This window comes from Hylobates moloch, unplaced genomic scaffold (genome assembly GCF_009828535.3).
Source record: "Hylobates moloch isolate HMO894 unplaced genomic scaffold, HMol_V3 SCAFFOLD_15, whole genome shotgun sequence".
In the NCBI taxonomy this organism is placed as follows: Eukaryota; Metazoa; Chordata; class Mammalia; order Primates; family Hylobatidae; genus Hylobates; species Hylobates moloch.
The window spans coordinates 52,970,766-52,984,783 of NW_026652290.1; the positions used below are offsets into that span (position 1 = coordinate 52,970,766).

Here is a 14,018-nt window from a genome sequence, read left to right on the forward strand (position 1 = left end):
AAAGAAGTGAAGAGCTTTAACCAAAATGCTGCATTGCTTCCAAAGGCCCAGAGACTACATGGGACTGAAATCCAGTAAAGTCAAACAGATGGCAAGGGGACCTGATCACTTGACTATTGGCCTGCTCCAGATGGGGGACTCACAGAGTGTCAGGGAGCTGTGGGGAACTCCAGGTTGCTGATGCTTTCTCAATTCAGGAGCCTAAGATAGATCCTTGGGGGCCCATGACTGGATTGCTCTGAGGGCACCATGACCCCACACAAATATGCAGAAAGCCTAGAGGAATGGAACCTAGCCAGTAGGTGAATGAAAGAAGCTCCCATCAGACTCTTCAAGCATATGAAGAAAGCAACAAAACATGACTAATTCAGAATCTGTGACAATTCCAATAGGGCCTGGGCAGCATACCTTATCTTCCTTCTGCTTATGTAGACAATTTTGCTTAACAAGAGTTCCAACTACTTAAGAGAAAAACTATTTTTGAAGGCCTTCCCAAGACTGCAGAAGCATTTATCAAGCTACAGACACTAATATTAGCTCTCCTAAATTCAATTTTAAGAGGATTTGGGGGGAGCCTACTATGTGCCAAAGTCAACCTACTTTCTAGTTACTGTGTGCATTTTCATACACAAAATCACATTACTTTTCAAATATTTTATATTTTGAACTTGTTGCTAATTTGCTCTGGTTTCCCTATGCCTTCGTTAATGTAGAGAAGAGTTAAAGACAAAAGGTGGGTTAATAAGCTTCACCAAGCACACTCAGAGGGGTCTTGTGCTCAGCAGTGAGTACTGCACCAACTTCCAAGGACTATTTTGACCCAGGCTAGGGAGTAGCCAGTGCATAGGACCAATAGTGATAGGAAGACATCAAGTTAGAACTCAGAGAGAGTTGCCTATCCTGTAGATTTCCAAGGGAAGCCGAGAATATCCCTCTAGGAAGAGATGAGTGTTTTTTCTCTAGATGGGAAAACAGATCCCTCTCAGACCAAGGGAAAGACCTCTTGGGGCAAGGGGTGGTGGACGGGTTATGTCAGGATGAGGTGGAGGCAAGGAGGGCTGGATGGTGGGAGCCAGGGCCTCCTCCTCCCTGATGGAGCCCTGAAGTTTGCCAGACAAGTTTCACCCCAGGCTGTCCCCCCTGCATTGTGCAGCAAGGGAGGAGGGGTGCACCCCCGAGGAGACCACAGGAATGCCAAGCAGGGAAAAGGCGCCCCGAGCCAAGGGCTCCGGCAACGAGGATCCAATATCGGAGGGTGACTCCAGCCCCCGTAACAGGAGAGACCGTGAAGTATGTGCTCTGCTTCCCAACCAGCAAACACAGCAAATAACCAATTACTTCAAATAGCTAACAGATTTCGGCTCTGATTCCCCCCCTCGCCTCCCCTGTGCTTTCACTTGTCATTTGATGGGCGATTTGTATTTGTTCTGAGAAAATGAGAGAAAGAATGAGTCACAAAGGAAGGTCCAGATTACACCAGTGACGGGCATCAAACCTCCCTAATCAGAACTAATAGGAGTGGGGGGAGGCCAGGCTGCACTGGCAACACTTCTGAACGGGTGATATTTTTAAAGAAGTACAGTTACTTTCAAGCACATACAGTAATTCTTGCTAAACCAATATTGCCAAATACATGTCCTTAGGAAACTACTTTAAGGAAAAGATAAGTGTCTTCCTAATTAGCACATCGGATATGTACAAAAGTACAGGGAAAACCATGAATGTTATTAAAGTTAAAATACTCCCCCTCTAACTCTCAAGTTCAGAGGTGCAACCGTGAAGTTCAGAGACAAACTGCTTTGGATGCCTTCTGAAAATGCTTCCTCACTTGGGAGCCACACCCTGTAATTGATTCCTTTGCTCAGAAAACCTTTGCTTCAAAGTCTTGGAATAAATTGTTGTCAGTACTCATGAGCTGCAATAAGGCATCCCGTATCCCCCCAACCTGGAATTAAGGAAAATAGGGCTGCCCTTGGAGAATTAGACCATGAAATAACTTCATAGTCGGTGACAGCAAGGAGAGGCAAAGTCACCTCAACAGGGAAGAATGCCTCCTACACTAAGACTTAACCATAATTGGGAAGAATGAATTAATCCAGAGAAAGAGCATATCCATGAAGAAAGGTACTAATCAGGCCTGAAGAACAGGCAAACAGGAGTAAGGGGTAAACACTGACAGGTGTCCACACCAGCACCATCAGGAGAGAGGGGACCTAGGCTTAGGGACTAAAGCTGCCCCTACCTTTGGAGATGGATGTGCCAGGCCATCTTGTTCAGCTGGCACTAAAGTTCAAATTACAGAACTCTCTCTCCTCATTCTGATTTCTCACTCTTAATCACAATTTGGCTTCCCACTCACTGAGCCTACAGGAGACTATGGGCTGGACCAGCCACCAAGGTCACATGCCCCAGGGAGGTATATTTCTCATGTAAGTGTATGCATCTGGCCGTGAGAAAATTGACCCAACAGGTGTCTGAACCCACAAGGTTAAGGAATCACTCAGCCAAAACTGTGGAAACTTCCCTAAAGCAACACCCTGCCTGGTGGGCCTAGTGGGAGAGGGTCAACTCTACTTCACTTAAGAAATTCCTATATAGGAGTTCATTGGTAGGGGCAGCAGCTCTGGCCCTCTGGCCTACCCTAGCTAACCCCTGACTACCATAACAAACATAGGAAATAAACGCTTCAGCCCAGAAGAATAGCCCCACATAGCTGCCTCTGATCCTAGTTTCCTTCTTACTTCTCCCACCCTGCTGGATTTCTAACCAACAAAGTGAAACTACTGCAAATCTAAACTATTTCCTTCTTCCTTTTGTTTCCTTCTTCCTGAGTTTGAGATTAGAAGGGCCCATGAATTTATGGAAAGAATCTAACTGAGCTCCCAGTATTTGACAAGCAAGGACTTCCCTCTGTAAGGATAAACACAAGGAAAAAAAAAAAGAAGATATTAAGGGCAAAAGAAGGAGAGCGATCTGAAGACAAAGGCAAATGTCTCCCAATGCTCTTAAAGAGTTGAGTAAAAAGCAGAAGAAAACAAATGGCTCATGTATATTCATAGGATGTCTTAAGAGGAAACTGCAAACAAGAAATTAGAGTACACAACCCTGAAGGAGATAAACTTGCATGATGAAAACCATGACTTCAAATTTAAACCTCTAATAAAGACATTGATTTCCAGCAAAATGACAAATTAGACAACCGGAGAAACCCTCCAAGTAAGAACACCTAAATTAACAGAAAAGATACTTCTAAAATCCATTTTAAATGCATGGCTGAGCTGATGGGAATGTAAAGAAAATCCTTAAGGGCAAATGAGAAAGGAGAAATCCAGAGAAATAAAGAGCCAAAATGCATACTAACTAGTGGACCCAAAAAGCCACACACTGAACATTTAGTTTTAAGTTAATCTGGGTTTATAGTGTCTCCAGACATCTGGTAAAAGTAAACATATATCCTCTCTAAAAGAATGTAACTTCCACCCAGGCCCCAAAGAATTCTCAGATAAAGTTCCAAGGAACATGAGTTCACAATCAAACACATAAGGAACTAGGCACCATGAGCAAGAGCCAGCTAAGAGCCAATCAATTGCAGAATCAGACAACAGAAGTCAGAGTAGTCAGAAATAGGGCTTTAAGGAAAAACTGTTTAAATAAATAAAAAGCATTAAAAATATGCCAAAGGGACAGGAGACCTTCAAAAATAAACAAGCACATTGGGGGAATAAAACTTTTAGAAATAAAAATATAGTACTTACGACTGAAAACTCGATAGGGTAAAATAGCAGATTAGAAACTGCTACAGATCAAGTGAACTAGAAGATACATCTTCAGAAATTAGCCAGAGTGCAACCCAAAGAAATAAATAATATGAAAGAAAATTTAACAGGCATGAAGAATAGAAGAGGTCCACTGTATATGCAGAGTTCCAGAAATGATGGGAGAATGGAATCTGTAACATTTGAAGAGATAATGGTTGAGAATTGCTCAGAACGAATAAAAATAACATCTTTTAAAAATTAAATTAAACTAATTTTATTTTTTAATTTTTTTTTTTTTGAGACAGGGTCTCACTCTGTGGGCCAGGCTAGAATGCAGTGGCACAATCATGGCTCACTGCAGCCCTAACCTCCTGCGCTCAAGCAATCCTCCCACCTCAGTTTCTCGAGTAGCTGGAACTACAGGTATGCACCACCACACCTAGCTAATTTTTTGTATTTTTTGTAGAGACGGGGTTTTGCTGCATTGCCCAGGTTGGTCTCGAACTCCTGAGCTCAATGATCTGCCTGCCCCATCCTCCCAAAGTGCTGGGATTACAGGCATGAGCCACTGCACCCAGCCAAAACTAAACTTAACTTTAAAATAAAATTTTTTTAAGTCCTCAGATTTGTGAAAACAATAGCACAATGGAAGCCAGAAAAGAGTGCTGACAGAAAATAACTGTTAGTGAAACTATTATTTCCAAAATAAGGGTGAAAAAAATATTTTCAGCCAGTTAAAAAGTGAGAAAGTTTATAATGAACTGACCTCAATTATAGGAATTTCAATAGGCCCTACTTCAGGAAAAAGATGACAGATATTTTTAAAAAAAGTAAATGTGAATATAGCTAAAAGAAATAAATGATTACTTAAAATATAATAATGCTTTAAATAGGTAAAAAAGATAAAACTAAAATATTGTACAAAAGTTTGCAAATTGATAGGTGATTGGAGTTAAAGCAGTCTAAGTTTCTTGTAATATTCTGGAGGAAGATACAAATACCAATTAAATTTAGACTTTGCTAAGTTAAATATGCATGTTAAAATTTCTATACTAATCGCTAAAGAAATAGAAACAATACATAGTTTTGAAACTAAAAAGAAGAGAAGGGATGGAAAAAAGAGGGGAATATTTTAATTAAAAAAAGGCTGATAGAGATACGAAATAAGATGGCAGAAACAAATTCAAATATATTAGTAAAGATTGTCAGAATGCATTAAACTCAAATAGAATCTATTTGCTGTTCACAGGAGAGATAGTTAAAACTTAAAGACAGAAAAGTTGAAAGTAACAAGATGGAAAAAGCTATACAAGGAAAATACTAACCAAAAGAAAGCTGGGGTAGCTATATTAACATGACTTTAAGAAAAACTCATTAGCAGAGATTTTAAAAGACAGAGATGGGCAGAGGCTTGCTACATATTGTTAAAAGATTCAATTCTCCAGGAAGATATAAGAATCCTCTATAGAGAGAGAAAAAATATAGACCGCGTCAAATATATAAAAGTAGGTGGAATTATAAGGAGAAATTGACAAATGTCACATCAAAGCAGAATATTTTTATATCTCGCTCAGAAATTGATAAACCACACACACACAAAAATCAGGAGTACCGATTTTAATAACAATTAACAAGCCTGTTCTAAATGCACATTAAATATAGAAGACATCTGGACAATACACATTCTTTTTCAAGCACACACAGGACAGTTACAGATTTAAACTAGACCATAAAGCAAGTGTCAGGCCATTCCTAAGTATTATATCATTACACACAAACTACATTCTCTGGACCATAGAGACCATTCCGGTTAACCTAGAAATCAATAACAAAAGATAACTTAAAATATAAGTTAGTAACTTCCAAAAACCATATTTTTAGACAATTTAGGTGTCAAAAAGAAATAATAAAAATCCGAAAATACTCAGAATGGGAAATAACAAAAATATTACTTGTCAGAACCTACAGGACGCATAAAGCAGTAGTGAGAGGGAATTTTAGAGCCTTAAATGTTTACATAGAGGTTAAAATATAATAAACTCCCCCAAAATAGAATGAAGAAAAGAAATAAAATGGAAGGAATAAAATAGAAGAAAAGAAGTTAATAAATTATAAAATAAGGAAATAATAGAGAAGATCAACTAAAAATTCTTGAATAGACTGAAAAAAATCTGATAAATTCTGGCAAGAATAATAAAATATAATCTTGAGAATGAAAGGAGGTATAACTAGATGAGAAGAAATTCTTTTTGAAAAATTAAGAGATCATAAAAAATGTTACACCAATATTTTTAGGAAGAAATAGATAATTCCTAGAAAATTTAAATCACCAAAAATCACTCACATAGAAACAGAAAATCTCAAAGGTCCTATAAACATTTTTAAAAGTTGCATCAGCAGTTTAAAATATTCCCAAAAAGAATACTAAGTCTAGACAGTTTTATGAGTGAATCTACCAAACATTTAGGCAACGGATAATGCCAATCTTATGGTTTACACAACAGAAGTCATTTTATAAACCTGAAAATAACAGTATGAAAAAGAAAAACTTTTAAGCCAATATCATTCCAAAAAAGATGCAAAAAAAGTCCGAAACTTAATGTTTGCAAACTGAGTCCAGCAACGCAGAAAAAAGATAATATATCATGATCAGATTAGATTGTTTCAGAAATGCAAAGTTGTTTAAGTACTCATATAGATATATTTATTAGTGTATATTAAGCTCTCTAAATCTGAAATTCCTGTTATATATATTTTAGATACCTTGGGTTATCTAATTAACATATATGTAAATATATTATATAGTTATGTATTATATATTAATGTAATTCACTACATCAACAGGTTAAAGGAGCAAAATTATACGATCACTTCAATGGATACTTTAAAAACATTCAATAAAATTTAACAACATTCATGAAAAAACAGCTAACTAGTAAGGTTCTAACAGGTAACTAGGTTCACCTGATAAATTTGATGATCAGTGGTAAAACATAAAAACATTCATTTTTAAATTAGGAGCAGAAAAGAATACTCTCTATAACCAAGTACATAGAACATCAGCTGAAGGTTCTAGTCAATGGCAATAAGACAAGAAAATAAAATTTAAAAAGTAAAAGAAATATAGACAGAAGAATTAAAATTGTAATTAATCATAAATTATATGATTGACTCTATAGAAAATCCAGGAGAATTCTCAAGCCAGTATCATTCATAAGACAGTTTAGCAAAGTTTCTGGATATAAAATCTGTATATGAGAATCGATTTCATTTATATACAAGCAAAAACCAGTTAGAAAATGTACCTTTAAAAATTCAAGTAAAGAGAACAATAATGCATAAAATTGCTAGAACTAAATATAATAAAAGTTGTACTAGACTTTTTTGGATAAAATTATAAAAATTCATTAAATTACCATTAAAGAAGGCCTAAATAAAGGGAAAGATATATTATGTTCATGGTTAAAAGGCAATATAATAAAAATGTCTGCTTTCCCCAAACTGATCCAGAAATTCACTGTAACTCTATCACAAATCTCAACTTTTTTTTAAGTTGACAAGCTGATTCTAAAACTGAAGTGGAAAAGCAAAGGACTAGAATAGCAATGGTACTTCTGAAAATGAACAAAGTACTTCCTTATCAGAGATCATGACCTATTAGAAAGCTATAGTAAATAAGATAGTAAAATAGCCCAAGGAAAGACAAATAGACCAATGGAACAGAATACAGAGCCCACAAATAGCCCACACTTATATGGAAACCCAACAAATGACACAGCTGTCACTGTGGATCAATGAGAAAGGACAGGTCATTCTATGACGATATTAATTCATTGGTTAGTTACATGAGAAAAAAATCTCTACCTCACAGTTAACATGCATGCAAAATCAATTCTAGGTGAAATAAATACTTAAGTGTGAAAAGCAAAACTTTAGAATTTTTAGAAGAAAATATAGACAAATAGCTCCCTTTAACAGTCTTTTCTAAACAAGAGAGAGAGAAAGAGATAAAGTGATAACCCAAGATATCTAGAATACACATAATAGGAATTTCAGATTGAGAGAGCTTAAAAATGACTTGAACGTAGAAATTAAAGAAACTAATCTATTATAATATCAGCAGAATTTTTAAAGAGCTGATTCTTTGGATGGAAAACAACTATAAAATAGATGAAATGATACGAAGCCTAATAAAAAAGGAAAATAACATAAATACATAAAATTAAGAATGAGGATGAAAACAGAATAGATACAAAGCTTTTATTATAGTAATATGTACAAATTTATACCAATGTTAACAGGCAGTATCTGATGACATCTCAGCTACCAAATTGATTGAAGAAGTACAAAATGATCAAAGAATCCCCTCCCAGAAAATGTGGTGAGCCCAGTTTTACAAATGCGTACAAGACAGTTGCATCTTATGCAATTATATAAGATATGCATTCCTGAAAATCTTCTATAATTCAAAACATATAACACCATTTTAGAGAAAAAACGATGGCTATCCTGTGTTAGCTAAACCATAGATACAATTTCACCACCTTTTAAATTACATGATTGTCAGTCATTTTTTTTTTAATTTAGGTTTCCTACTATTACACATTTTGTACATAAAGCCAAACTACTGAAATATTTGTATCATATAATTTCCAAATTGCATAATTTAAGTTCATAAACAGTGGCTCTGGTGTATTTTAGGGCCTTTCAGCAACAATAATGATCATGCCATACAGCCTGTTTAAGAGCAGAGAAAGTAGAAGTACACCTGAAAAGGATTTTAAGGGACTAGTATAACCCTGATATCAAAGTGTAACAAAGACAACTTGAAAGTAATACTTATTAATAGAGATGTAAAAATCCTAAGTAGTAGCAAATCCAATTCAATAATATATAATAGAAGCTCTCCTTAAAACTTCTTCTTAGCCAGGATTAACAAATGCTGTCTGTCCTGTCTGCCAACAATCTGCCTGAGGTCCAGAACCACTGACTGTCCACAGCTGTTCTAGGATGCCCACTGCAGCTCTAGAAGATGAGCTGGGTGTTTGCCATCAGTCAACTGTGTTTCCTCCAAGACCTGTTTATGCCAGTTGTACTAATATGGTAATTGGATAAACAAAGTATATATTTAAAAACACATAGAATTTGAATATAAAAAGGAAAGGCATTGTATCTATGAAAACTAATTTAAGGCTTTTGTGTTTTGGTGAGGTTGTTTGTTGCAACAAGGTCTCACTTTGTCACCCAGGCTAGAGTGCATGGCTCACTGCAACATTGTCCTCCGGGGCTCAAGCAATCTTCCTACCTCAGCCTCCTGAATAGCTGGGACTACAGGCATGTGCCACCACACCTGGCTAATTTTTGTATTTTCTGTAGAGACGGGGTTTCACTATGCTGCCCAGGCTGATCTCAAACTCCTGTGCTCAAGCAATTTGCCTACCTCGACCTCCCAAAGTGCTGGATTACAGGCAAGAGCCACCACACCTGGCTTGCTTTTGATTTTTTTTTTAAGTGATGAATATCAAGTACAAGTGAGATAACACAAAAGGTGGAAGGGCATCTTAAACTTTAAGAGGACTCTACACTCAGATTTTTTTTTTGCAAGTATCATTAAGTTCTCATCAAATTTTAATAAACCTAAAACTAAAAATCCTAGATAATGCATTTTGGATATGATTTATACCAAAAGGATGACATGACACACAAGTAAGCACATCCAAATTCAAAAAGAGGGTGTGGCACATGTCAAATGATTGGCAAATAAAGTTACATGGATATGGTTAAAAACAAAATGTTTGTGGTACATTTGTATGACTTTTAATAAGTCCCTATTTAATCAACTTTTTCAATTAGCCAATCAACTACCTGTCTTGATTGCATTGGATAAGAAGGTTGCAACTGTAGTAAACTATAATACCATGACCAATTGACTGATTTGGGTTTACCCCAGGAATATAGCACAATTATACACTATATTAACAGACAATGGAAAATAAAATTATCATCTAAATAAATGCCAAATGACATTTGATAGAATTAAACTTCCATGCCTAATTTTTAAGCTATTAATAAACTAACAATCAGCTGGGTGCGGTGGCTCACACCTATAATCCCAACACTTCGGGAAGCCAAGGAGGGTGGATCACTTGAGATCAGGAGTTCAAGATGAGCCTGGCCAACATGGTGAAACCCTTTCTCTACAAAAATACAAAAATTAACAGAGTGCGGTGGTGGGCACCTGTAATCCCAGCTACTCAGGAGGCTGAGGCAAGAGAATTGCTTGAACCCAGGAGGCAGAGGTTGCAGTGAGCCAAGACAACACCACTGCACTCCAGCCTGGGCAACAGAGCAAGACTCCATCTCAAAAACAATTAAAAAAAAATAAACAAACAATAAAGGACACAACCTTGCCAAAATCAAATATCTGTCTGAAACCATCAATCATTATCCTAATTAATGGAAATCTGGCAGAGGCAGTCTCATTAGAATGAATGACTAAATAAGTCTGCTCAGCAGCATCTCTATCAAATGGTATTTGGAAAAAGGAATAAGGCATTACTATTAGAAAGAAACTAACACGTTTATCATTATTTGAAGAAAACGATCTTACCTACTTGGAAAACCAAACAGAATCAATTAACAATAGTCAGAACTAATAAATGGGGCTTAACAAAGAGTCAGTCCCAAAGTAAATATACAAAAATATTGTTTTCCTATATTCTAGCGATAGTTCGACAAAGTCATGAGAAAAACATATATTCCATTTCGAACAGCACCAAAGACCAAAAAATGCCTAGGAATACACTTTAACAAGAAATGGCCTGAACAGGTGTACCTGGGCGTAACAAAAAACAAGCAAACAAACAAACAAACAAAACAGAAAGAAATCGTCTGGATGGACATATATAAAGTGAACTAAAATAAGTCCTTTAAGGGACAAAAGAAGACAATCGGAGAAATAAACAAATTAAATGCCAAATGATAAGGAGTAGTTAAAAGTTTACGAATGTTCATGTGACATGCAGCCATATCTTTAAAGAATATAAGAATAGGCTGGGTGTGGTGGCTCATGCCTGTAATCCCAGCACTTTGGGAGGCCGAGGCGGGCAGATCATGAGGTCAGGAGTCCGAGACCAGGCTGGCCAACATGGTGAAACCCCGTCTCTACTAAAAATACAAAAAATTAGCCAGGTGTGGTGGTGCACACCTGTAGTCCCAGCTACTCAGGAGGCTGAGGCAGGAGAATTGCTTGAACCCGGCAGATGGAGGTTGCAGTGAGCCAAGATCGTGCCACTGCACTCTAGCCTGGGCGACAAAGCAAGACTCCATCTCAAAAAAATATATATATAACATATATAACACACATATTTTATATATATATATTATATATACACACACACAAATATGGAAAATATTCATATATACTTTTAAATTTAAAAAATTCAAATTATAAAAAAGTATGATTCCAATTTTGTTTTTAAAAAGTATTCATGTGAGCTTAAAAGACATCTAAAAACTCTAGGCACATCAAAATCCTAACAGTGCCTATTATTAACTGGTAGGAATAAAAGTGGTTTTAACTTCCTACTTGACACTTTTTGTGTTTTCCATATTTTATTTTAAAAAGATAAATCAGAAAAAAATATATATATATCGATAGCCTCCTTCTAGAAGCTCATGAGACCCCCAGTACAGCAGTGCCTCCTCTTGACACCATAAATAGAATGTAACTCACTGCCTTTAGCAAGTTCTGTCTCTTACACCACCCTCCACAGGTCAGGGGCTCCCACTGGCCCTCAGCATGAGACTTCAGGGGCACATGCTGAAGGCTAGACATCAAAGTCATCTTCCTAGAGGGACCCACAGCCCAGAAAGATGACACCTAAGGAATCCGCTCAGGCAAGCAGAAAGGAGCCCTGCCGGAAACTGCAGGAGCAGACTGTGGGCCCAAGCAGACCTCTTAGCACCCGAGGGGACCAGCCAGGGTGCCTCAGTCACACACACCCTTCACGCATCAGCGAGGAGCACAGAAAGTCAGCCTGCCATCTGAGGTCCCACGCCCAGAAGAGGCTTCTGGGGTCCCACGCTCCAGAAGTCAGAGTCTAACTGAGAGATTTCCCTGCTTCCACTGGCCCATGCAGCCCCGCCTAAGTCCCCAGCCCTCACATAGGTAAATAAAGTTAAGGTAAATCCCAGAAAGTAACCTAGGGGTGCCCATTTCTGAGCATCTACTCCATAGCTTTTTCTCCCCCCTCCTTTTCAGTGAGGCAAAGATAGGTGACTTCCCTGCTAGGGCTCAGGAAACACCTCCTTTCTTCCCTCCCACTCTCCCTTCCCATTTCCCTCCTAACCCCCCTGCCCCCAGCCCCACAAGGGAATACAAGGAGCCCACAAATAAGTAAACAATACATACATGAGGACTGGATGGAGGAGAAGCCATGTTAGTGGGGGCCAAGCTCGACAGACCGTCTGCAAGCTACAAATGAAACATGCTGGTTAGCAACAGGATTAGAGAATCCATTTTAGGGAAGGCTGGACAGTCCCCAGGAGGTAGCGCTCTCTGACTAGGCACCCTCTGCTCTTCCTCCAGGGAGAACATGTGCTTTGGAGGTGGACAAGCCTGGCTCCAACACCTCACCAGATGTGTGACTTTGGGCAAGACCCTTGACCTCTCTGGATCAGTATCCTATCTGGAGAATGGGCCCAAAGCCCACCTCACAGGGCAACAGTGAGTATGAATGAGATGAAGGCTGTGCATGCCCAGCACTAGGCAAGGCACGTGGAAAGGGCTCAGCCAATGCCTGACTCTTGCCCACTCTCTCACATGTCCTCCCTCCCTCTCCAAAATCTGCCTATTTCAGGGACACTCCAACCCCAGTATCCTAACCTCTGAGCCACACCAACACTGCAGGGCATGGTTCCTAAGCTACAGCAGGTTGCTCAGTCTTCCCGCCTCCAGGACAAGAACCAGGGCATCATATGTCTTCCCCAAAACCTGACATCAGTGGGGACTTCCGGAGTCTTATAGTCCAACCTCCACTCCATGCCACAAATCACTTTCTGCATCCTGTTCTGAGCATCAGCTCCTTGCCTGCAATCTCCCAGTACTGTGAATCAGTCTCCCAGTACTGTGAATCCCTGGGCTGTAGCCTGAGGAGGGCCTCAGGGCTCAGGGCTGAAGGCAGGGAGACTTGTTCAGAGACCACTGCGATACTCTAGGAGAAGGGGATGGGGCTCTGGGTGGATGAGTACCAGGCTAGCGGGTGGGCAAAGTGAGAAGACGCATGCTAGGCAGAGGGAATCGCAAGCGCAAAGGTGGAGGGGAAGAAAGAAGCACAGCCCATTCGAGAAAGAGCAAAGGGGTCAGGAGGGTAGGTGCTGGGGAGCAGCCAGCTAGGACCCAGAGCTGCCGGGGCTGGCCCCTCAACCTCTAAGCCTTGAGCAGGGGGCTCTGGGAGGACTCCAAGGGGCGAAACCCCAGGCTGCCCTGCCTTCCTCAACAGGAAGATCCTGGGAGACACTCCCCCGATGCCCACAGAAACCCACGGAAGGTGAAGCCCTGCTAGGCCCAGGAGGGGCGTTTGGGGACTCGGATCCCTTCCTGCTCTGTGAAAAGACACATCACTGAGGGGCCCCTCAGGGCTGTTCAGAGCCAGAAGCACACGCAGGAGGGCAGAATCAGCCTTGGGCACCTAGCCAGGGCTGCTGGATGGCCCAGGGGTGCTGGCCACATGTCGTGTGACCCCTGGAATAGACCGGGTGAACTCCACGTGCCACCCCTAGCTGGCCAGAGACGGGCCTCGCCAGGCAGCAGCTCTGCCCCTCCCATTTGCATCCTGAACCCCACAGAAGCCTTACTGTTATTTTTAATGCAGTTCTTTTTTAGAAAGGTGAGAGGGAAACCGGCAGTTCACCAGAGCAAAATAAAGCTAAACATAGTGCTCCAAAGATCTGGTCCAGCTTCAGAAATTACACGTTCCCCTTTGGGACTCAGGCATAATTTGCCACTCTGGTTCTGGGAGCACGTTCCCACCTTCACGGCATCCCAGAGACTATAACTGGAGCAGCAGGCTCAAAATTAGCCCCAGCCCTAGCGCCTGGGAGCCTGGGAGCCTGGGAGCCCGAGAGCCGGCCAGCCCCCAGCACCCGCCCCTCAGAGTGAGGAAACAGTCTCCTGAGGCCTCTTGCACACTAGCAGGACAGGCCTGTCTCCTGCTGGCACTCCACGCTCACCACACACACAAAACACACACACACACA

At 40.0% G+C, this 14,018-nt stretch overlaps 1 protein-coding gene across 15 annotated transcripts in view; it reads right to left on the reverse strand.

Annotated features, from left to right (window-relative positions):
• DYSF (dysferlin) overlaps window positions 1-14,018 on the reverse strand; it is a 234,630-nt gene that overhangs the window by 52,974 nt on the left and 167,638 nt on the right. For 7 of the 15 annotated variants that reach the window (XM_032176986.2, XM_032176982.2, XM_032176977.2 and 4 more), the window contains one exon: window positions 12,172-12,234. The exons of the other annotated variants lie outside the window; for them this stretch is intronic. In XM_032176986.2, the coding sequence (XP_032032877.1) occupies window positions 12,172-12,234 (63 nt within the window). The remainder of the gene's footprint in view (window positions 1-12,171; window positions 12,235-14,018) is intronic. 15 annotated transcript variants of the gene reach the window in all.